The 26,392-nt window shown below is 38.2% G+C and overlaps 1 protein-coding gene across 2 annotated transcripts in view; it reads left to right on the forward strand.

The window, feature by feature from the left end:
• The window catches only part of EML1 (EMAP like 1), a 103,344-nt gene that overhangs the window by 25,010 nt on the left and 51,942 nt on the right, over positions 1-26,392 (forward strand). For both annotated transcript variants that reach the window (XM_054400558.1, XM_054400559.1), the window contains exon 2: positions 25,430-25,612. In XM_054400558.1, coding sequence (XP_054256533.1) covers positions 25,430-25,612 — 183 coding nt within the window. The remainder of the gene's footprint in view (positions 1-25,429; positions 25,613-26,392) is intronic.

A 26,392-nucleotide genomic window follows, 5' to 3' on the forward strand; every position in this document is an offset into this window, starting at 1 on the left:
AGTCAATTGAGGTGTTAGTAATGTATCATTTAAGCTGAAGGTATAAGTGCTAGAATACTGATAAGGTAGGATAGTGCCAGGGTTTTTAGCATCTGCTTAAAAACTGATGGAGAGGACTGTGCTAAACTCTAGAGTACAAGGCATGTACTGGAATTACAGTGTTCATCTTGCCTCCAACTGACATACTGAGCTGCACGAGTGATCAGTACTAGTTCTTAGAAGGCTGGGGAAGAACATAGGGTGTGGGCAGAGGTTTGTGGGTCACTGTGCTGATGGCTGTGAGCAGAATTTTTAGGCATGCAGAATAGAAAGAGTGAAATGTGTGATTCCCATGCTCTACAAAATGCCTGTATGGACTTAGAGAAAGAAGTGAGAATTTATCCTTGATTCATTTACAACTTGTGCCATCTTTTTAATGTCCTTCACTTGGCTACTGGGAAATTTATAGCTGTCAAATGATCATTTCTGCAACCACAGATAGCCTTGTTGGACAGAAACGTCAAGTTTAGAGTATCTGGGTAATGCAGTATAAAAAAATGTAAAATTTTTTTCTTAATGAAATTGATTTATTTGGCAAGGGATTCCATAATATTAATTACATTTAACTGATTACCCAGAGTGTAATTGCTAGTAGAAATATTTAGAGTTTGAAAAAAATGTTGAGGTGATACCAACTATATTAACATTTATTGGAGGGGGAAAAAAAAGAAAAGAAAAAAAAGGCAGACTAATAAACCCCCCAAATCACTTAAAAGTAGCAGCTCCTTTTTGCTCCCTTTCTCTTCCCAGGATTGCTAAATGATCTTATTGAGATTTTTGACAGGTAATAGTTTTGATAAGTGTCAGTCACAATTTCTTTTAAGTTGTGAAAAATAAATTGTCTGAATCTGTCCATATACTAGCTTTGGTCAGTTTATTTCCAGTTCGAGTCTTCCACTTCTATAATTACCCACCATATATGTACCTTTTCTCTCTGGCTCATGAATCTACAACTGGAGTGATGCCCTGTCAGTGAGGAAGTGAGTGCTGCAAACAGGAAACCTTCATGGACAGTGTTGTTCTGACACCCTGCTCCTCTTTCCTATTTGATTCTCACACTTCTTCCCCCTGAGCTTCCGAATACCCTCTTCCTATAGCTGGACCAAAACTGCACAACATAGTATGGATGAGAGAAAGAACAATGGTAAACTTACAGCTTTCAGGCCACTTCTCAGTTCAGATTTGTCAAGGGTGGAGGAGACTGTCATTTTATTGTGATCACTTCCTAGGAATATTGCAGAGAGAAACTGGATTTAATTTGGTTCTCACTGGGCAGATTCACACAGTGTGTGTATGAAAAGATGTTGCAAGCATGTTAAAAAAGATGTTGCAAACGTGTTAATAGCATTACTCATGTTTGTTGTTTTTCTCAGAAGCCTATAACAAGAGGCAAACACACAAACCAGACTCTCTCACATTTCATCTCTATACTTGTTATCTCTGGGGCAGCAACATACTCTGAACTCAGGAGTGAAGGAGACACTCTACATGAAGTTTCTGTCAGTTTTGTAGGACAGCAGAAGATTTTATTACCAGAATTTCTTGGACAGCATTTGCTTCTTTTTTAATTCCTTTGAGATTTGTTCTGGCTCTTCTAGTCGAACTCTTAAATGTAATGCTGGGTTGGATTCTACATTAAGTGTCTATTTCACACATTTTAGAGTGGTATAGAGTGTAACTTGATTGCTTTTGATCAACTTGCTTCTAGAACTTTCTACGTCTGTCCTGCAATAAAGGAGAGGGGTGGCATACAGAAGCACATCTTTTGGTGTGTGCAGTAATTGAATGCAGAATAAACCAGAACATTATGAAATAAAAATAACTTCTTATATGGACGCTTTCACAATAGATATTGTCAGCCTATTAAAACTCAAACTATTAGATTTAATAAGACACTGTATAAGTAAATATTTTGTTGTCCTTTAATTAGCTGTTTATTTCCAAATCATGCATTATTAAAGCTCATTTTAGTCATGGATAGTATTAATTGTAGTTACTGGATTTTTTTTTTTAACTAAGCTTTCAAAAACAAATGAAAATGTAGACCAGTCATGAGAGAGTCCTTTGGTGACTGTCAAATGTGAATAGAGAATCTGTGTCAGTGTTAGCACTATTGAGAGAAACTACAAGTATCAAGTACTTCATCATGAATAAAACAACATACAGAATTGCAAATTAAAGCATTAGGTTCTCAGCAGAAAAACATGCTTTATCTGATCTTCAAGGAGTTTTTAGAAAATTTAATAGTACTTCACAGAGCTGATAAAACATGTGCTTTAAGTTCTAATTAAAAATAGCAAAAATCAGATTACCATGTGCAAACAATTCAAATAAGGATTATCATTGTATTAGAAGCACATTATTAAGAAGTGAACACGTGAGGAAGTAGTGAGGGAGTATGCCAGTCGGTGGCATACATTTTAATAGGTTTTATCCTGACTTCCCTCTTGTTTCTCCTTTCCTTAGAAATTTTAGATGAAGATTTTTTAAGTTGATGCTACAGTTCTTTTATCAAGAGAAATTTTGCAAAGCTGTAATGGAGAACCTGTCTTTTGATCATTAAAGTCGCTAGGAAGATATGAGAGAATAAGTAGGAAGTTTGCATGAAATTTTATAATGACTGGAGCGCTCCCTGTTTGCAAATGACACTAATTGGGCAACCACAAGGATTTGTCAAAGCTTAGAGGGAGTGCAGAAGGAACTATGAATGATGCTATTTTTCTGTAAAAACCTATTTTAAATGTTTGTCCATTGCATAATTAAAATGTGGAAGCAGTTCCCTGAGGTTTTTTTAGGGAGATGGGGTAGGGATAATAATATGTTACATGATTTCACTAAATTAATTCTTTGGAAATTAATTAGTGAGCTTGCCCATACTACATTACTTCCAAAGAGTAAAATCTGATATGGTCCATCATTTTCTTGTCTTGCTTTGAAATGACTGATGATTGAATAAATATAATACACCGTTTCAAAAACTAATATTGAAAGTCTAGCAGATTTTTAGATATTATGGAGCAGAGTAGCTAATTGCATTTTTAGAGTAAAAATCTGAACTTAACACAGTGTGATAAAAGCATTTTGCATTTCTTAGTAGCATAGACTCTGTATTTGATTTGAAACAGGAAAGAAGAAATATTTTCTGGGTTTAAATGTAACTTTTGTGATCTGTTGCAGGTCAATATAAGAAACATTGCTGCTGGCTTGTAGTCATCTGAAAAATCTGAGTGAACACGAGCCCAAACTAAGCTTTACAATGTAAGGTTCCTAAGATACAGAATAGATGAGCAAGTTTCAATATGTAGATAGAAAAGAAACAGCCATTGTTTCAAGCTATGAAAGGCAAATATTTTTTAATGAAAGCTTTGTAAAGAACCTGGTATTTAATGAAAACTGTATGTTTCTTTTTCTTAAAATTGTGATAACAACCACAAAAAAACAGAAGCAGCTTTTGAGATGTCCCCCTGTAGGTCCTGGGCAGTGTACTGGACAGTGATGTCTAGAATTTCCCTGAAGCTGTGGAAGGTTCTTGCACTGTGCAATCAGCAGCATTAGGAGCAGCTTATTTATTTTTTTTTCCCCTTGGGGGGGAAAAAAAATTCTGAAATCTGAGGGAGATGCTAACAATCAATTTCATATTAATTTATGTTTACTAAAACAAATTACCACTTTGTTACTTCCTTTCCCCTTCCCTGTGCAGCATTTCCCAAACTGTTTTACACAGACCCATTGATTCCTGGAAAGCATCCTTATATCTCCCAAATGAAGATCCTGCTTTAAGCAGCTTGCAGGGTCCGACAGGTGGGTCCTCCCCTGACCCCAAAGTAAGCATGTCAGGCTTAATGTGTTACATGACATGGTCCTACTGCTCAGAGTCTGATGAATTGTGTGCCTGTGGAGGATGGCTTCTTGGAGGTGAGCAAGGTCTGTGGCTAGATGGGTGGTCTGGCAAGAATAGATGGGCCACAGGGGGCAATGGGGTCTTTATCTTAAGTGATAAAAACCTGACAGGCATTAGCATATCCTGAGACTCAGGCCAGTCTATTCAAACCAGTGTCTGCACTTCGGACTTTTTACTTTTCATCTTCCAAATATAGGCCAAAATAATAGGTCAATAACAGCCAGGACTACGCTCAAGTGATCTGAAAAATCAGGCCATCTTTTTTAGGTTCTTAACTGTGAACATAAAATTGAATTTTGAATTTAATTTTAAAATTTAATTTAAGGAGCTCATGCCCATAGATTGAGGCATGGATATAAAGCATATAAAGCTCAGTGTAACACAGTAAACAATTACTGATGTGATCTGGGGTAAGAGATGAAATTCTGATACTGTGACACTGAAAGGAGTTTGGCTGTGGGCTGCAATCAAGCTGTAGTTTCAAAGTTTGAAAACACTCATGGCATGCTCCAGTTGAAAATGAGGATTCTTAGACATTTTGGTTCTCACAGTAGAAAATATACACCACTGTAATTTAGCTAATTCTGTGTAGTGCTATGCACAGAGGGAGGTGTGAGGGAAGGTTTTCCCTTTTTCTTTCTTAGATGCTAGAGAGCGTGTCTGTGTGTGTGATCCCTGCTGTGGCTGTATTTCAGTTTGGAAATAAGTAATTTCCTCTGTGATCAGATGTTTTAATGAACTAATTAGGGATCCTTTGGGACAAAAGATTTTATACATACAATTTTTAAGTTAAGCATTTATGTTTTGCAAGGCTTGAGGCTTTTCTCTACTGAGAAGTGAGAAAAGATCCCTTTTTAAAATTTGGGATTTTGGTGTGTGGCCTGGCAGCTGTGTCAGCTGGTATCAGCTCCAGGTAGCATACAGAGAAACATTTCCTTGAATGCAAGAATTGCAATCGAGGGGCAGAATACTTTAAAAAAGGTATATGTAAGATGAACTTGCTTCAAGACACTGTATTTTAGCGCTGTGCCTACATTAGCAGGAAATATGGAACAACAGGTGGTAGCAAGGACCCAAGTATCCATACATCTATCTCTGCATTTACCTCAGACCAGCTCTAATCTGATGCCATGCACCAAACACACATCAGCACTCAAGTGCTCCTGATTTGCTACTGGAGAGCGCTTCCAAGACTCTACTATGATATAGGTGAAAAAGAGACGAGTGGTGATGATCGCTCATGAGAACCTCTGTGTCCAAACTAAAATATGTAGAGGGAGCATTGTGAACAAGTCACTGTGGGACACTTGGAGACATAGAATAGTTTAGGCTGGAAAAGACCTGTAAGATCAGAGTTCTATTGTTAACCTAACAGTGCCAAGTTCACCACTAAACCATGTCCCTAAGCACCACATCTGATGGTGACTCAACCACTTTCCTGGGCAGCCTGGTCCAATGCTTGACAACCCTTTCTGTGATTCTCCCCCTGCCCCCCTAATATCTGATCTAAAGCACCACTGGCACAACTTGAGGCCTCTTTTTCTCATCCTAAAAAGACGGGAAAAGACTGACAGCCACCTGAGTTCAACCTCCTTACAGGCAGCTGTAAGAGAGCATGATAAGGTCTCTGCTCAGCCTCCTTTTCTCCAGGCTAAACAACCCCAGTTCCCTCAGCTGTTCCTTGAGCTTGAGCTGCACTTCTGTAGGTCCAAAGATTTTTTTCACAGTTGTTTATCAAAAAGTTTATTATGGACTGAAAATTAAAAACTTTACTTCTTTTCAGCAAAGTTAATCAATTGGACAGAACTAAAATCAAGGCTTTCCATTTACAACAGTTCTGTTTTATTGAAAGATCTAAGCCCAGTCATTTTTTTTCCTCATTTCCTATTTTCTTGTTTTTCCCTCTTCCCTCTTCATCCCTCTTTCCTGTCCCCCTTTTTGTTTCTTTCTTTGTTTTCCAGGACAAAGCTAAAGAAAGATCCCTTTCTCCTTTTATTTGCTGCTTCCACAAAATGTACCTTCTGATGCACATTGATGTAATAAAATCATTCTAACTACTAACTTTGAAGATGAGTAACATTGTGATAATGGTTTTTTTTGTGTGTGGGGTTTTTTTCAATTAAAAGAAAGATTACAGTATGACATGGATGGGGAGACTTAATAAGGGATGTCTGGTCCTTCAGATGCTATGTAATAAGAGGGTGTGTATAGGGTTGCTTAGGAGTACTGCTTAACATATCAGAGAGCTGTAGAAGCTGGAAGATAGTAGTATAACATTTAGGAGCCTGAGGTTAAGTGAATTCCAGTCTTGGGCACAAACCTGATGCTCCCTTGCTGCCAGCCATCCATTCCCACTTTCAGCCTACAATAGCTTGGGCAAATAAGGTAACATACCAAGTGGCAGCTCCAGAGGAAAGTCCTACTTCCCCTTCTCTCTTTTGCCCTCAGTGATTTTACTCACTTTACACTGGACAAAATACTTGTGAGTTAATTTAGCATGCTAACCTGACAGAAAAATCTGCACAATGTTTGTATGTGGTACTTTGGTTATGCCTTTGCTAGGTTAGTTTTCTGCAAGCTTGGGGAATGAAATCAACTTTCAGAGGCAGCAGAAGATAAATTATAGGAGTAGTGGGTGCTGCAGGCAGACTGAGGGTTTCTAGATTGGCCATTGTGTCTTGTGCAACTGGACCCTTGCTTTTGTCTCTGCAGCTGCTTGTGGCACCATGTGCTGCACGATATCAATAAATTAATCCAAGTTAGAAGTGTTACCCATCTGTTTTGAATTGTAGCAGGTAGATGTGATCCCCTTTTCTCTGCATTGTGCCAAGTGTGGTGGTAGCAGGCAAAGTTTTAAAACAATGTGTAAAGCAATATAAGAGAGAGGCAGGCAGCTGCTAGAAGACTGTAATAATGAGAAGAGTACTTTCTGGCTGCTGTAAATACGATTTATGATTGAATTTAAAATTCATAGAGGTAGAAAATTGCATATGCATCAAAAACTTAATTTTCTGTCCAGTTACTCTTCAAAAGTAGAAAGAGAAGTTTTTTACCATTGAGATTCCTGCATTTCTTTGATGGATGTTTAGCTTTCATGTGTGTCTGTGTCAGGGTTTTGTTAGTGGTTTTGTTTGTTTGGTGGTGGTTTGTTTGTTTGTTATTTTTTGTTGTCATTATTGGTTTTGTTGGTGGGTTTTTGGTTTTGTTTTGTTTTTTTTTTTTTTCCTCCGTGGAAGCTATGAATCTCAATATTTTTTGTAATTTTTCTTATATTCTTTGTAGAAGAGAAAATCATATTTGATTAAAAAAACATCATAATTGGCCCCAGGCACATGGGTGTACTCACAGTACTTCATACACAGAAACTTTAATTCCTAAGTGTGTATCATCTACATTTTTTCTTGCATTTTAAAACTTTGTAACTACATACTTCTTAGAACTTCTGAAATTTGAGAGTGAAGTAAAATTTCTATGAGAAGAACAATTATCTTTCTTACGTTGTCTTCCTTGGGAGCATACTAGTTTCAGGGACATATTGATCAGATTATTCCACAACTTTGCAGGAAAAGGCATACCCTAAACCCAGAATTAATCAGTACCAAATGTCATCAATGTGATCCTTCTACTCTGGTCTCCTTGATTGTGGTCTCAGTATCAAGTCTGACTACATCTGAAGCATTTCTTTTGATTATACCAGACTCATTGCAAGGGGAGGAGGAAGATTCCACAAGATCTCTTCATTGAGGAATTTAAACAAAAACACTCTTGCAGGAGCTAGCTGTCACCCTCTATGGTCCTGTGTAGGAAAGTCTGGATTAAGAGCCTTTCACTGGAGAGAGCAATTGTGTGTCCTGTTTACACTTCTTTGCTTTCAAAAAATTGAAGTAAGCCTAAAGCAGCTCTTGTGATTCCTGTAAGGCTATGCAGGAGAAAAAAAGAAGCCTAGAAACCACGTGGTTGATGCTGGGTTATTAACTCTTCTAACTGTGACTCAGAAATTTACGAGGGATTTGTGTGCACATTGTTCCAGGAGGGACAGGGATTTCCCTCCTTTCTAGCTTTTTTTTAATTGCACTTTTAATATATGAAAGTTTTTGCCTTAGGGAGCCCTCTAAGCCTTTTACTGCCTCCCGAATTTGGCAGTTGATTCTTTTGGTCAATGTCTCTAGGCATGTGCAATGTGAAGCTTTGAAGTGGCTGCTGCCTGGCTGAAGGCTCTCTAGGGCTGAGAGAAGGATAAAAAAAGTTTGTGCTTTTGACATTTTCTTTCTTTACAGCATATAGATATTTTAATACAGGAATAAATGGAACAGCTGATTTTTACTAAACACCCTAAAATAACAAACCAAAAAAGTCTATGTAATTTGGTATTTATTCTGGAACAATTGCTAAGGTCAGTGGTGGTGAAAATCACATATATTTTTGTAGGAGTTTTAATAGCTAGCATTAGGAAATGGTTAATCCTTTTAAGAAGTGGAACATGACATCCAAGTGGAGATACTTGTTTACAGCCTAGTGTTCTTAGATGATGCCCCATGGACCACTGACAAGTAAATGAAAAGGTAAAGAAAGATATTTGGGAAAACCCAAGCTTTTGGATCCTTGTAGTTCAGGTTCTACACAGTGTCTGCCAGTCCTGTATTCAGCACAGTGTGCAAGGATTTGCAAATCCCAACAGCAAGCATGGGAAAACCCTCTCTGCCTTCACCTTTCTTAGCAAGGCTTTTCAGATGCTACCTCAGCACTGCTCATGTACTTCCCCAAGAATAAAATATGTATGGGCCACCTCCTGGCTATTCCTAACTCTTTCCAGTCTGCCTCCCTTAAACAGTGGCTTAGAAGTAGGACAAATACATCTGGGGAAAAAAAAAAATAAAAATGTTAAAGCATCTTGACTGTGGCAAATGCAAGTCTTTCCGTTTGGGTGTACCCAGCTGTGGCATAGAACACTACACAGGTTAGTATTAACTAAAATTACTAGATTTAGAATTGACTAAAATATCCGAAGTGTTTTTAAAACAAGTACACACACATTTCCAATTTACCAGGCTGTCTCTATTTGTCTGCTGCAGAGACCCAAGAAGCATGGAGTGCCATTTCAGCTGTAGTCCAGGACACAAACCCTGAGCAATAAAGGAGAGCATGCCCCATGGTGCTTTGTAATGACACCAATGTTGTTCAGACCTCCGTTTAATTAATTTGAACCATTTGGTTCTGAGCTAAGTGAGACAGCTTGTTTGGGTTCTGGATCAAAGTTGCTTAATTAGCCTCTACTAGTCCTGGGGGTTTAAGTGTGAAACCTCATTTTGTAAGCCAAAGTGTAATAACTGTCTTTGTTGTGGTGGCTTCTGTGCACTGTGGAAGCTTTATCATTACCGTAAATGTAGTAGTAAGGTTTTTTGTGAAAACTTCATTTATCTTAAATAATAGTGTAAATGTCTTGGTTTTATTTGTAGTTTATTGTAATACCTTTTGTTCTGCTGCATAGACATTTATACATTTTCTCTTTGTACATAACCTTTTGTCATACTAAAATTATATTAGACCTCTATGAAAAGTTAAAGTCATTCTGTGCCGGAAACAGCAATTCTGTGACTCTCTTGACAAGCCAGCAACTTGTATCATTGCGAAATCTTTCCTCTTTTTTCCAGTTAAAACCAAGAAGAACTGACTTTGACTGTTGCTTTTCTGAGTCCTTGTTACCTGTCCTTTAGCAAGCTGTGGTTAAGAGCTGCGTACTAAACCTTAGTTATCCTATGGTGCAGTTTGTATGAGCTGAATTCCCACTTCCACGGCTGTGGGAGTGGAAATGTGAGGCAGTGAAATAACCTCAGTCCTTCAAGGCTCCTCCCAAGGTGGCTGGCACAGGGTGCAGTGACATCCAAAGGGTTCTTCGAATCTTCGGTAGGTACAAACCATGGGAAACAAATGAGCCCTGTTAAAGTGACTACATCTTTCAGAATTTGTAATCTCTCTCTCTTTTTTTTTTTTTTTCCTTCTGATAAAAGTAGCTTAAAAAAGAAGCTTTTGACATTTCTGACAGGCTTCCACATGATAATTAGCTAGTGGAAAGAAAGTGTAGGTTGGCAAGATATTAGATATGAATGATATGTGAGTTCGTATGCAATGTTGCATGGAAGGTGAAACTCTCTGAACAGTTGTGTAAAGCAGGGGGTTTAAAGTGAAAATGGGTTACATCCATGTGAAGTAATTCAAGAGAAGCTGGAGAAACCTACTGGGTCATTTCTATTTCCGAATAACTTCTTTGTCTAGGTAAGAAATTCTTAATACAGCATATTATGGGTATAGTCCTAAAACTATGTGTACATTAGCTTCCAGTAACACCCAGTGTCTTATTTATTCACTTTCAAACTCATTTTCTGGAATAAGATTTTTTTTTTTTTCCCAGTGCATATTCTGAGCATTACTCTTCTTGCCATTGCATTATGTTGAGAGTGCAGGCAGGAATGATTGAAGGAAAAGATGTCATTTGTATTTTGTATCAAGTAGGAGGAGGAATGGATAGAAGGAAGGAAAATGAAGTAAGGCATTGACCCAACTATAGTATATAAAATTTTTGTGATTCCACAAGAAAGTGGATTATGAAGAGATATGAATGAGGTGGCAGATACGTGGCATTTAGTAATTCTGTGGGATTTGGGGACAACCAACTTAATTAGGGAAGTTATCATCAGGAGGTCATAGCTAGTGGTGGCAGCAGAATTTGATTTAGGTAGCGGCAACTGCCCATTCTCCTTGTGCTGTGTCGAACTGCATGCTTTGAATAGTGTACATCTTCTGGATACTGTGCCAGGTAGGAGCCTAGTTCCATACTTTCCCCCTGCACCCTGGATCTCAGCCTCTCCCCATGACAAACAGGGATGCGATCCTACCTGCTGAAGCCCCCTGAGCTCCTGGTCTGGAAACAATGCCAGCTATCTGCAGTAACTATTACTGGTGGAAGGCAGTCACTGCACCCTGGGACTATGACTCCCCAATATAGCTCACTGAGCTGATTGCATCCCTGCATGTACTGACTTGAGATGTGGTGCAAACTCCTCCATAAAGTTAGTAGTAGTGACAGCTGCCTGCATTGTGGAGACTTGCCTATTGGGAGGCAATTGTGAAGGCAGCAACTGTGTGTGGGTGACATCTAGACCCTTGGGCTTGGTGTATGGGTCCTACACACAGATGTGTTCCTCAGATGTGTATGGGTGTATGGGTCCTACACACAGATGTGTCTGTTTCATAGGCAGTTTCAAACCACTCAGACCTTTTTCAAAATAATATTGAGGGGGAAATGGCCCATGCTGCCAGATTTTGAGTACTGTTTTCTTTGCAAATTTTTAGCACCCTTTTGGTTTCTTGAGAGAAGGCCCGGCTGAGTTCTGGAGGACTAAGCATATCAGGGGAACCTTTTGCCACCACACCACTGCTCTGTCCCATTTGCCAGGCTGCAATTCACTCAGAAATCACATTTTGTAGCAGAGATGTGAACTGTCAGAATAACAGATGATGTTTCTGCTGTGTGTGCTGTAGTCTCTTATAGCACTGATGTCAATCAGGCTTCACATACAGGTCTTGGGAGCACAACTGGATGTCCTCTAGCCCTTTCCCCACCTGCAGAACAGCTAAGGAGACCCTGACTGAGGACTGCATGGCTAGGGATGGGTAGATTTACCGATGATAGGCACATGTGGTAGTTCTAGGCTATGCCTTTAAATTTTTTCACAGATCTTGAACAGAAAGTGGTAGAATCACACTATTGGATGTAAAAAGGAAAATAATGATAATTCTAAACATTCCCATTGGAAAGATAACAGATGTAAGCTAGTAATGTAAACATCTCTCTCTTCTTTCTTCCTCAGGCTGGGAGATACTAACTGGCTTCTGCTTGACCTTGGCTGCATTGTTTTGGCTAAGTTTAACAGCAACTTTTTCTGCTTCTTTCTCTTGTCCCTTTTGTACAGGGGGGTAAGGGGGAGGCAGGGAGAGAGAAGCTGTTGCAGCTTCCCCTGGTTTATTAATTGTAAATACCTGTACAATATTGTAAATATTGTATATTTGTACATATTCATTGCATTTCATTGTAGATTGTAGTTTTGCTTGTAAATACAGCTTTCATTTGCTTCCAGCTGAGCTGGTCTGGCAAATTTAATGTTGGGAGGAATTTTCGACCCACCACGTTGCAAAATTAATTGGTGCCCAACGTGGATTGTTGCTTGATTAATTCCTGCTCAGATTGAGGAAGCTAAAATGAAGCTGTGGAACTTGGTAAAGGCAGCGTTTGGGGGTGTTGGTGATTCTTGCCTTGGTCTTCTTGGTCATGTGAAATATGGTAATTTTTTGGCACATATTCCACCTGAGTTTCTGGAGTTCACAGTCCCCCATAACTGCAAGTTACCTAAGTGATATGAATCCTACAATGGGTTGTCTTGTGTGCTTGAATTTGCTGTCTTCAGTTGTTATATTAGGGCTGCCTATAGAATCACAGAAAACATCTGGTTGGAAGAGACCCCAAAGATCATCCAGTCCAACCCTTGACCCAACACCAAAGGGTCAACACTAAACTGTATCCCTAAGCACCAGGTCCACACACTGCTTGAACACCTCCAGGGATGGTGACTCTACCACTGCCCTGGGCAGACCATCCCAATGTCTGATAAACCTCTCTGTGAAGAAGTATTTCCTAACATTCAGTCTGAACCTCCCCTGGCACAGCTTGTAACCATTTCCTCTAGTCCTGTCACTTGCGCAGGGGACATCTTCCTCTAGATCAGGTTGCTCAAAGCCCCATCCAGCCTGACTTTGAACACTTGTAATGATAGGACATCTACAGCTTTTCTGGGCAATCTATTCCAGTGCCTCACCAGGAACTGAGCAGGTTGAAGACGAGAATCCTTCAGAACCTGCACCATGAGTCCCTTGCAGAGTTTGTAAGGAAATGTAGATTTCTTGGGTTTCATCTTTGCTCTAGGCAGTTGTCTATGAAACAAAACATTTTTTTATCTTCTGGCACAGATCCACAGATCCTAATACACAATCCTTACTTGCAGTTGTTTCTGTGGATGAAATAGCAAGGAGAGAGAAAGTTCCAACACCTCTGGAAAAATTAGGAAAATTATTAACCTTTCCTTTTTAAGCTCTGGGAAGTTAGAAAATCTTAGAACTAAGGCTATGGGATGAAGTTTAAAACACAGCTGTTTTATTCATGCACTGCAAGATTGCTTTTAATTACTTCATCACCCTCTATAATTTTCATAGGAATTGTGCCTCATTCATTTCACAAGGAGACTTTTTGTGAGTCCAATAAGCCCAGTAAATATATTTAATATAGATTAGAAATCTAGTAAATATAAAGCCAGCAAATTTGATGGCAAATTGAAAAACCATCAAAGTACTTGCAATGCAGTGAAATGTATATATAAAAATGATATTTTCCTAGGAACACTTTTCTAATGAATAGAGAAGCTTGGGAACTATCACACTGTGAATAACTGCTCAAAATGTGCTTTTCAGTAAAGTACTTGGGATTTGGAGGTTTTGTTTGTTTGTTCATTTTTGTGTTGTGGTTTGGGTTTTGGTGTTTGGGTTTTGGGTTATTTTTTTGTTTGTATGTTGGGGGTTGGTTGGTTGGTTGGTTGTTTAAACTTGATGGTGTGCTTAAGAAGCTGTCTTCTTTCTGTTTAAAAATGCGTGATAGACCATAGGAATGTTTGACCCCTTTGCCTTGGAGGCAGTCACTACTACAGTGGTTGCCTGTTGGCTTGAGTGTGACTGGAGATGCCTGATCAGACAGATCATTTTAAATTTCTCTTCAGCTTTTGACTTTAAAAAGATCAAGTGCTTGATTTTGGTGAAGAGTCAGTATTTGGAAAACATTTGCTAGAAATAAATCCACTGAGTGTGAGGACTTGAGTCACTGATCCAGAGAGGCTGTAGTTCTGGAGATAAGAGCCTGATGTCTTGGGGTTTTCCAAAGTGGTGATGTTAAATATTTGGAATATGACCTTAAGATCTGTGTGTCTTAACATTAGATTGTTATACCTATGTTTTTACATAACTACATGATGAAGTTTTGTGTCCCAGACTTTACTCTTGTCTATATTCTGCTAGACCGAGGGGTATTTTGAAAAAGACATCTGTTTTCCTTGTCTGGCTTGAAAAAATGATGCACTGTGAGGAGATATTGCTTTTTGAACTATCACTTCAGTGCAGCAGGGAGAAATCAGTTTCAGCCTTTTTCCCACCTCTCATAAATCTAGTAATTTTCAAGGTCAGTACGTTGCTGGGTTTACTGCCCATGGAAATCAGTGCTCTGTGCAGTGCTGAGAAAGTTTACTATACCAGGTGCTGTTTTGGGCAAATCTTATCACTGAAATAATCTCTACGTACTTGGAGGCCACTAATCTCTTTTCAGGAGTGCTTAAAAATATGTACCTGTTTGAATCATAAATAAAGAGTGTAATGTTAAATGGTGTCCTGGCAGATTTTTAATTTGATTTCTGAAGTTGCAGCCTACCAAAAAAAAAAAAAAAGGTAGGTAAGTAAATAAATAAATTCCAGGTTCACAGATTTAGTTCAGACCCTGTGCTTGTCCTACTTTGAGTCTGTACTTAGGGCTGCAGAAGTCTGACTTGTGTAAGGTCCACCCACATCCAGAACTAAGAAAGCATAGTAGAACTTTGCTCCTACAGCTGTGTGGCCATATTACTCTTACAGGTTTGTCTTTGCTGGTAGGTTCTAACTTATCATGAAAGTTGAGCTCAGATGCTTGGTAATCAATGGGCTACAAGAGCTTTATCAGCCAGGTTTTCTGCAGGCTTTGTTGGCATTAGTACTTCAGCTCAGTGCCATTAGGAGATGGCTTTTAGAAAAGGATTTGCTCTGCCCAGCCTTCGCCCTTCTAATCTCTCAGGTGAAACTCATAGAGGAGAAGTACTGACTGCCGCCAGAAGCAAATTAGTCCCAGAAGGTCCTTGAGGGAGAGGAATGCTCATGAGCCAGGCGGTGCTTGGACCTTGGCCTGGGGCTTGTTCCCAGCCAAGGGTGGATCAGGCATCTGCTGGCTCTGTCCCCTTTACTAAGGACACTCTGTGTAGCCTTGGGGAGATATAAACTGCATTAGTTGATCAAAGCATATTTGTAAACTTATTTGACAAACACGAAAGCTATAAATTAGATTGTCTCCTACTTCATCTTCTCCTCCATGAAAAACCTGAATTTCTTTTAAAAATAGGCCATGAGTGTCTTGTTGTAGCATTGCCAAATTCTGTGGAGGATGGGGCAAGCCTTGGAGTACAACTCCTTGACTCTCACAGGGTGGCAGGACCACACTTGCGTAATGTGCTGCGAATGGCATCGCAGCTGGGTGAAATTTCTGACAATCCTACACACCCCACTGTGCTAAAAATAAGAATATGATCTCATGCTAGGGAATCCAGTTATATATAAAAAGAATGCAGAGGAGTTGAATTTTAAACCAAATAATGTTTCATGTTATGTATGTTTCTCTGTTTCCTGAAACAAACCTGTTTCCCTTCCCCCACCCGCAGGATAGAGAATAGAGGGATTTTATTCCTTCTTGGTATCTCACAAAGCCCTAATGCTGTCCTCTTCCTGGTTATTGCCAGGACACCTAACACTATCAAATGCAGTGTCTGTTGCTGGCAAGGGCAGTTTGTTCTTTCTGCATTATTGTCAATACAGAATTTTTATCCTGGAGCATGGAAATGTGTGATCTGAAGATTTTAGAAGAAAAAGCTATATAAACAGTAATAATATTTGTAAGACTTAAATGAAAGGAAGACTTAACCCTAACTGAGAATGAACAATATTGGAAAAATTGAGGCCTGTCATGGTCATTCTATGTGCTTTTTTAACTCTCCCATCCAAGCAAGGCTGTTAATAGTTAATTAAAACACTGGCAAAAGTGAAAAAAGATGCAGGTTACTGTGAAAGACAATACTGAAAAGATAGGTTTTAAAAGAAGACTTAAAATAGTTTTATAAATCTGAAATAATTTTTTCCTTTAAATATTAAGGTAGTGATTTGTCTTTGTGACAACCTGTAATGAAATCTAATGTTACACTGCATTAATTTGAGAAACTAAAATATTCACGAGGTACAGAGTTCTGAAGAAAAGTCAAACCACTGCTGGAAGTGAAGGTATTAGCTGAGAACAAGTAACCGCAGTTTGCAAAAGTGCTAAATCTTCTTTTGGCATCAGTAAGCCCTTCTATAGGTGCAGGAGGAATCTGTTATTTATTTCTTTATTTTATTATGTCACTTAGTTTAAGTCTACAGAAAACAATTTTAAAAGCTGGTAAGTCTTTAAGAAATGCAAATACAGATTTTTTTTTTTAAATCTTATGAATAAATAACCATTGATCAGAGGCTGAGATTTTTAATTCTCAAAGGATGCACTTATGAAATAAGACAAAACACAAATTATTTGAAATCAGTAACTATGGGTTACTTGCTATTGATGTAGCCTCAGTTTTACTAAATCTTGGATTTCTTAAATGGAAAAAAGTATTTTACTTGCTTATCTATTTCTGACGTTTAGTAGTGTTTTCAATTTGATTTTGGAAACTATATGCATATATTACAGTAGTTTTCACTAAAACGCATATGATAAGAAATTATAGGTAAAAAGTTAGTGGTCTAAGGACATTTGAGTTTCAGTTGCTGTTCTTATATCAGATATGGAAGTTAGAAAGTGAAGTATATGGTAAGGTAAGTAGTTTCTTAAGTGTTTATATACTGCTATCTTTAATGTAACTTAAAGGATGAACTTAATTGCAGATCATCCAGTGTCTGGTATGTCTTAGTGGTTTCTTGCTAGTTTTCTTCAACTGTTCTCTAGAAAAATAACAAGTACATAAAAAGCGAGGTAAACCAGAATTGGTTTGTAATGCATTATCACAGGCTAACAACAGTAACTTCAAAAAGATGGTTTAAATCACTTTTCTTGCCTTTAAATCTGTCCTGACTGCAAGTAAATGTGAATCTTTTGTCTTTACTTGCATATGGCATAGTTGAAAAATCCTGTGGAGAGATCCCATTTTCTTTAAAGGTAGTGAAACCATATTGAAGTAAGTCTTCTAAGTACTTTTCTAAACAAATGCATTACTCTTACGCATGCGTGGTGTTTATGTGCACATGGTTTAAAACACATTTAGGATAAGACACAATTTTGCATCTGAGCGGGTTCTTTTTGTTTAATTGTGCTGAATGGATTGAAGCTTGAAGAGGGTAGATTTAGACTGGACATTAGAAAGAAATTCTTTACAGTAAGGGTGGTGAGACACTGGAACAGGTTGCCCAGGGAAGTTGTGGATGCCCCCTCCTTGGAGGTGTTCAGGGCCAGGCTGGATGAAGCCTTGAGCAATCTGGTCTAGTGGAGGGTTTCCCTGCCTATGGCAGGGGGGGTTGGAACTAGATGATCTTAAGGTACCTTCCAACCCAAACCATTCTGTGAATCTAAGAAATTCTTATTAGTGTACATCATGTGGTGAATTTGAATTCATCCCTTGCTAGCTTTTGTAGGATGACTTGGATGTAGAGTTGTAGCTGTGAAATAGGGATGAAAGTTGTCATAAATGTTCTCCCATGTTCCATAATATGCTTTTCTTTTGTTCTTAAGGGTGTAATACAGGTGTATCCTCAACACATCAGCAAGAAGATAAGATGGAAAAACACAGCTCAGCTCTTCTGCCCAGACACACCTCAATTAGTTACCCGACCAGTTCCTTTCTTTACAAGTTAGACTGTATCTTCAGCCTCTTAAGTAGGCAGATCCCCATGGTGTGACTTCTCTCAAACTACTATCCTTGCATTAGTATTAAGCTACAGAAAGTTGTTTTTACTCTTCTGTTTTCTTTTAACGATGTTGGGTGGGGTTTTTTTTGTGTTTTTTTTGTTTGTGGTACAGCATAATGTGGAAGAATGATAGTTTGTTAAAGTGGTATTTCTAGGTTTCTATGCCCAGCAGAGCCAGTACAGTAACACTGAACTGTAAAGTGTCAATAGATATTTTCTTGGAAAAATTCCTTCAATTTATTGATGTGTCAAAAATTTCTTCCATCTTTCACTTCAGCAATATTGGAGAAGAAAATTTTTAACTGGTTGATTTCCGAGTAGAAGTTCATCTATCAGCTGCTAGGGAAACCCCAGTAAGCTGCTGGTTATAGCTTGAGAGCTACAAGGCACATACTTATGATTTTGCTGCAGTGATTGCTGACTAATTGCTGACAAAGAAATTTCTGAGAATGTTCTGTTAAGATCATTTTATTCTCTTCCATTTTGTTAATGAATACAGTGCACGGAGCTGTGAGGCTCTGAGTGATGATTGCTATTATGGATTTATTCTTTCGAATTTTGTTTGTAATTTTAGGAAGTTATATTCCTTGTCTTTAAGTTTCTAGTGGTAAAACAACAAGTTAGTCCTCAGTGAACATTGTGAAATGCAGTAATAAGATTTTATAAATACTGAACTACAATAGCTAGCTATCTTAGAGGAAGGAATGTGCTGTCCACAAAAACAACCATCCTTCCATGTATAGTAAATGAGCAAATATTTGGATTACATTTTTTTTTAAATTAGAATGGTTTAGAAGTAGTGTGTTGTCACAAGATGATACTTTCCATTACTGTTCCTGTGATCTCTTTTATATCGCTTATCTCTTGAGTTCTCTGTGCAGTCCAGAGTATGGCGTTAGGTGGATGTGTGGGATAGAGTTGTCTTCCTGTTTCCTCCTATACATACATACCTTCTGAGGACATGGAAGAACTGATCTGGTCTGTTCAGATTACTTGCTGTGAGATGTACCTGATTGTACCGAACTAGGGCATCTCCTCGCAATGCTAATCACTCCTGAGTACATGCATTAGAATACGGACTGAACTGAAAACTTGTCCTACCTGTTCAGAGACTATGTGTATACAAGCTTATAGACAGGCATTCCTAATAGATTGGATTTAAAGATCAAATGCGATTTCTTGTTCCTCACAATTAAAGTTTTCCAGATGAAAACCATCTGTAATGCTTACACTTTTATCCTGTTATATGTACTTTTTATAACAAAACACAGCTAAAGGATTTGACATGATAAAAGCTGTTTCTTCAGTGTTCAGCTGGCAACTGGTTTTGATTTACAAAGCTTCAGGTAAAGGAACATGTGATTACACTTTTAACTGTAATTAAAAATTTCTGTCTGTCTTTTCCCTGACCACACAAAATAACAAGATTAAATGGGATAACATTATTTTGGGCTTTAAATCCACTTACTTCTCCCAAGTGGAAGGCTTTAATCTGGTCAAATCAGGTTCTAGTAGAGCAGTCCAGTATGCACCAGACTTTATGATAAGCTGTTGCCCATATGTGTTGTCATTGTCCCCAGGAGACAAGCCTGAAAAACTGTTGCAGTGTTTCAGGTACTGTACAGTGTTTTGCATTAGAAGAGTGGATGGAGGAAAGATACGTAGTCTGAAATACCGTCGGCACTAATCTTGTAAACAAAAGAGCTTGGCTTGGTATTGTCAAAGGAAATCAAAGCTGCTGTTTTATTTTCCCATTGTTCTCTTGCACAGTGTCTTTTGGTCTCCAAACAACTACTGATATTAAGCCACAGAAATTGGTACAAGGAGAAGATGTGGTACTGGTCTGGCAATGGTGTGGTTGTCTCTTCCTAACTCTCCTTTTTATCTCTGTTGCTGTCAGTTCAGATAGACTGTAGCTGTTGAATATGTTCTCTGACTGACTCTGTGCCCCAGCCTCAAAAATGTATGAAATGAACCAAAAAGGGAGGACACGATTTTGAAGACATAGGAGAAAGGCTTGCTGCAAAGGGGTATTTTTCTGCACTGTTAGAGTTTCAAGCTAAACAGATGGCATTTAGAGAGGTGAAGTGAAGGGGTCATTTGAAAGTTAATGGTAGTGTGACTCCTTGGGAGCTTGAAGAAAACAGTTAACTTGCATGCGATCTCAGTGATGATATGGGCAGGAGAAGAGGAGGCTCCAAATATGTACCAAGTGACACGGCCCGCATCTGACAGTTTTGCAGAGTTAGTGGAGCCTGAAAAATGTGGGGTTTTACAGGTGGAAAAATGTTTCTGGAACTGTATGTAGCATGCTCAGTGTTCTCACCTGCTTGCTAGTGTGCTGGGTCAAATCCAATTAGTAGTTCTTCCTATCTAAATTTGGCTTCTGGATTTGGTTTCTTTCTTTGCTCGTTTTTTTAATCAATGCTATTCTTAACTTTCCTTTGGTGTCACGGGCATTCTCAGCAGCTACAGTGTTCTGCCACACAGGTGGTTTCATGCTGGGGTACAGAATTCCTTTCTGTCTGTGTTCATGTTTCACAAGGCTCTAGCAGCAGTCCTGAAATTCATAGCAATTTCCAAGGAATGTAACTATTTGTACCAATTAATTTCAGAAGTGTGGAGCATGATGTACTTACCAATAACTCTCAGTGACAGAAAGTAGTCCTGCCAGTTAAGTTCAATTCAGGCTTGTTGGCACAAACTATATCTTTATGCTGCAAGGGTATCTGTGTGCAGGTAATGCTGCTTTTTTCACTGCCATCCTTTGCTGTGTGTTCTGTCTTCTGGATTATCTTTAATTATTGCCAGAGACCACTGATGAAATTTTCTTAAATTGTCTTTTCTGATATTCTATAGGGTGTCTAAATTCAGGGACAACTCTGGTGAAGACTTTAAAATGCTGCTTTTAAAATGTCTTATAACACTGCATAGCCACAACACTCCCATTGTGCTGGGTACTTGGCAAAAATAGAATGCACAGAGTATATTCTGAAAAGTTTTGGAAGTACTTTGTGTACAATTCAATCCTCTTAATTGGTGCTCCAAGGAAACCATGTAGATTGACAGTCTTTTGAGAATCTCATCTTAATCAGCTGCCATTTTCTGAGATGGGCAAGACAGTCTCAAAACTAATGTCTGCATAGGGCAAAGGTGGAATATCTTTAGTGAAGTAGTTCTTGGGAGGGGGGATGGGGAGGGAAATGCAAAGTCTATTTTAATTAAAATTATTTCCTACATTATTAATGTGCAGTTCAGACTTAGGTATTCCAGCAGGTAAAATCTATTAAAAAAATAACATGCATTGTAATGTGCTTTCTTCTGACAAATAGCTTAAATATGTAATTTTGCTTCAGCCAATATATAATGAAATAATATTGAAATAGTTCTTGTAAACAGCACACACATCCTGTTGTTGGCTTTGCTTCAGATGTTTCTTCACATTTGGCTAAGTTCAAGTAATAAATTGCTGAAAAACTGGAAGATGCTTTGGAACCAGATTAATCATCTGACTCAGTATTGTTTTTTACTTTGCTACAAGAAGTCTTTCCAATCTATGAGATCATGGATTAGCTGGTTGGAAAATTTAAAGAGAGGTGTGCTGTCTTCTCTTTGGAACCTGCAAAATCTCAGCAATATAAATGACAAATTGCTCGTCTTTCCAAGCTTTACCACAAATATTTATGATGATGAAAATTCAAGCATCCAAATGGATGCCTTCTCATTTTATCTAATTTTGAACATTGTAGGTGGCATTTATCTCATGAGGCGCAGATTTACATATTTGAGACAGTGATTTAGACCTGCATTATAGTCCATGAAAAGAACGCTTGTAGAGAGTGATTCACTTCAGATTTCTAAAAACTGTTTGCCTGTATTTAATTTTTAAAAGTCCATGTTCATCCAATTGATGAAAAAGAGGCAATATGTAATTCTGACATGCTGTTGATGCTACCCATGTAGGTGATACCATCTCTGTCTGGTGGTGTTAGTGACCATTACGTAGATCTGACACTCCAAGTCAAATTGTTTGGGTTTGTAGTCACTTTCATATGCCTGTCAAAATTGTGAATCTCTGTTTGGTTTATGACAGCTGGATTATGAAGAGATCACCAAATCTAAGTATATTAACACTGTTAAAGAGTTTTTCATGTTGCATTAGTGTTACAAAAAGAAGCAGGTATTGACATAACGGTGTTCTTACTATATTGTACGACTGCAGTAAGGTTTATCTACTGCTTTTGATTTCCTAGGGTTCATTTAAAGTGTTTTGAGGAATTTTGTGTCATAACTATAAAGCTCTCTGCCGTCAGTTGCTGTAATTCTACAGCCAAGGCATACTTGTAACCCAGCTGCTGTGGGAAGGGCATGTGTAGACTCTGTGAGGGAAAATTTAGCCCCAGGCAGAGCAGTTGGTGGCCTCTTGGCACTCCACAGCCAGCTTCCTCCAAACCCCCTGTGCTCCACTCTCAACCCAATCTGTGAGTTCTTGCAGATAAGCTTTCTCCATGAGAAAACATGGAACTAGGTGCTATAAAATGTATAGTCACTTTAATATTGGATTGGGAATAATAATAATAATGAGATGGCTCTACTCTGAGTCAAAATTGCTATACAAGTGTGTGCTAAAAATTTGCTTGCAGATGTTCTTTGCTGTATGAATGAGCTGTAGACTGCAAATCACAAGTCTGGTTAACAATACAATTGGTTTTGCTCTTGTGTGCAGAGTAGATGACATCTATAGTGACTTTTTAATGGTTGCTTGGTTAATTTATATCATGAATTACTTTATTCTCTGACACCATACCACTTTGCTCATTTGGCTGTGCTGAAGTTGCAACTTTATTGCTCAACATACTTGGATGTAATAATCTCAACAGCAAGAACATTCCATCCTCTACTTGCATAACAGGTTATGCTTATTTTATAATGGAACTTTGTATTCTTTAGAAAACAGTTTAATTCTATTATGTCTCTTTTCTAGTTTGCCTGCATATGCATGCAAAGGGGAGGAAAAGTGAAGTATGACTGGACTCTAAGAAACCTTCTCTTCACTTTCATTTACTGAAAGTTGTTACAAATTTAATTCTTTTTTGCACCCTTGAAAGGGAACCACATCCAGTGAGGTAACCATCATAAAAAAAAAAAAAGTTGTAGGCTGCAGCACAGATGAAGGTTACATTCCCGAGGGCCAGGAAGAAAAGAACAGTGATACAGGGGGAAGGGAGAGCCGTACTGTGTCCAGAGGAAGGGTTTGCTGGTGCCTGTTGGTCAGTGGGTATGTGAGGGGAAGTACCACAGCTGGGAGAAGGTGGGAGAAGATACACAGACGTACATGTTGATAGGGAGTGATTTCTTACAGGATTGCAAATAAGTCAGTGCCACTGGTTTACTACTTGAAGATTTACGTTTGGGCAAAATGACTGTTTCTATGCACTTAAAAACTAATGAAATTGATACTTTAATGAAGATCTGTTCTTTTGGAAATAAAAAAGGGCTTGATCATTTTGACACCAGCCAATTTCTCCCTGGATTTCCTTCTCTGCCCTGAATCTGTGAACTGCCTATTGCTTGTTGACTGAATTCAGAAGAAAACTATGCCATGTCATATTGAATTTGGCAGAATGACTAAAGTATGAGTTTGGTTTTTATCAGTTAAATCAAGCTTTTCATTTGGTTGCCTATTGTCCAGTATGCTAATCCATGTTATTTCCAGCTGAGTTAAAGTGTAAAGTCGTTAGAGCAGCATGGGCCCTTTGTTTGTATAAGGAAAGGTTAAGTTCTGAAGGCAGCTTGTACTGCTGCCAGTGGGGCTGCAAATCTGAATTTGGGGATTAATTACCTGTAACAGCTGCAGGACAGAGTCCTATGATGAGCCCAATTCTGTTTAGGTTGAAATTTGGAAAGTTTTGTCATGGGGAAAGTTTTGGACTATTTTTCAGGAACTTGAGTTCTGTTTTAGTTTGTTCAGAACTGGATACTTAGATTACCATGATGTTCAGCCTAATAATATCCTAATGTTGATAATTTAAATATGCTGTGGAAATCCTATAACAGAATTAACAAGCAATTTAAAGTATATTTGCCTGTAGCTATTTATAGACTGTCAATATCGTTATAGTCTTTCTTCCTGAGTTGTTTCTGTTTTATCTTTTGGTAGGCACAGATAGCTGTTGATGGTATAAGGGGTAGGGAAGCAAAAACTCAGTTTACAAACAGATTTCTAAAACAATTTGTATTGGGGTAGTGTTGAGATGAATAGAATTTTTTAAATTAGTGTCATTTTAAATACAATTTTTACCCAGACTGTTCTGATTAAACAATTGAATGTATTAACATTTTTGGACATGCTTTTAAGTGCACTCAGAAGGTGGTGTTGTTTGAAACACTAGTTTGTTTTAAAGTTCGACGCTGGTTACTATGCAGAAGTTACTTAACTGTCATTTTGCACCCTTGTACAAAAGAAGTGGAAAACTGGTTTGGATTGGAGGAGAATTAAATACACAAGAAATGAAAACAAATACCAAATTCTTCACAATGAGAGATTTGCTTTAACAAAAGAAATATGTTCTATGGACACACATTAGGATGACAGAGAAGTCAGATATGATTGTAAGTAGTAGCATAAATATCCATTTTTGCTGAAGTATAACTTTTATTAAAGTTTTCTAATGAAAACTATAATCCAATCATCACTTGACTAACATTACTTACAATTTCCAGTAACTTAATACCCAATCTTTTTTAATGTTTCAGATCCACCTACTTAAATAAAACCTTGCAATTCTTTTTTAAAAACTGCACTTTTCCCCCTCTAATACTGACTTTGACATCTTTGCATTACTTTTGTATTCCTTTCTTCTTCTTTTTCCTAACTTAGTGTTGTAACTAATTACAGTGTTTCTGTGTGGTAGGAATTGCAGTGGAATTAAAGTTCTCATTAGGAAAAATGCTCTTATTATTAGTTTTGGGTGGAAAGAATGAGTAGTCCTCATCAGGGAGTTGCAGCCTTTAATTCCAAATAATGGGTGAGTTGTATACAAAATAATAACTCTTTTTGATTTTGCAGGCTAAGAGTACAATTACTGAGTAATTCTGAATTTATCTAATGTTTCTATTTCAGTCAGAGGGAATGTTCTCATGAAGCTGCTGGTATAAATTAGAAGTTAGCAGATGAGGTTAATATCTGTTTTTCAGTCTGTGGGCAATAACTAGAAAAAGTGTAAGCCAATGTGCTGTTTATATATGTCTAATGTGTACATGCTATCACATATGCAATAAAGAAAAATCTGCAAAGGTGTACAGCATGTCATAGAGTACAATTTTCTACATGAATGCCTGTTAGGGTTGGAAACTTGTTGCAAGCAGAACAGTGAAGGGTGATGGTTGATCACTATGGTTCAGACATGAAGATAATTGATTATGGAGCCAAATTAACAATATGTAGCCCTGAAGCCCACCTCACATCTTACTTAAGTACTCCTACTTTTTATCAATCTATTTATTTTATTTTCATCTCTTCCTTTTTGTCACTTAAAAAACTTTCTTCCTCAAGAGATCACCAGGTCTGAGAAAAGCCTTGGTTTTAACTGCAGCAAATTACATAAGCTATTCCTTGATGGTTAAACGTTGTTGATAATGTGTCTTTTTCTGCTTTTTACTTAGATGACAGTGCCTCTGCTGCAAGCAGTATGGAGGTAACAGATCGTATTGCCTCTCTGGAGCAACGTGTCCAGATGCAGGAAGATGACATCCAGCTGCTCAAATCTGCCCTTGCTGATGTGGTTCGACGCTTGAATATTACAGAGGAACAGCAGGCCATGCAGAACAAGAAGGGACCTACCAAAGGTTTGCATTTCAGATATATGTAAAATAGGCAGTGCAATTCAATGAATATTTTACATGTATTAAAACAGATTATTCTTTAGATCTTTGATATACTCAAAGTCAACAAATCAAGACCAAAATAAAATACACTGGAAATTTAACCTTTTGGAGAGAATACATAAAAATCCAAGCATGAGCTTTCTACAGCTCCCATGAACCAGAAAAGCGTTTGCATATTCATAGTGTTAAATCCACTGTTTACATTTTAACTTGGCTACTATTTCCTGATTTTGGTCAAGATTATTTTCTAAACTCTTTAGGAATACTTTCCCCCACTCCTGCCAAATAATTAACTAAATATAATTAAATTGAAAATATCTTCATTGTTTTTGGATGATGCAGAGCTCTGAGCTAGCAGAGAGGTGACATGACCAGTGAGATGGTGCAACATTAGTTAGTTGCTCAGCAACAAAGGAGAGGTAGAGCTGCAGTGGGTGCCCGTCCCTTGTTCCAGAGCACCACGTTCAAAGCCAGTGAGGTGGTGGGTAGGAGAGGCACTGCCACTTGGCAGTCTGCTGTGCCCATGTGCTGCAGCATGCTCTCTTGTGATTCTGGCTCTGCAGGAGGGGGTTTGTCTGTACACAAATCAGAAAACCTGGAACTGAACATCCATCACTTCGCAGTAGTAAAGGGTTTATTAGAATCCATCCAGTGTGAATTACTGTAGTCCGTTAGGCAATGAAAGCCTGAGAAACTGCCTTGGCAGAAATGGACAAACTATTTTTCAGTAGTCTTAGGAGG

Source organism: Indicator indicator, chromosome 4 (assembly GCF_027791375.1).
Source record: "Indicator indicator isolate 239-I01 chromosome 4, UM_Iind_1.1, whole genome shotgun sequence".
Classification (NCBI taxonomy): Eukaryota; Metazoa; Chordata; class Aves; order Piciformes; family Indicatoridae; genus Indicator; species Indicator indicator.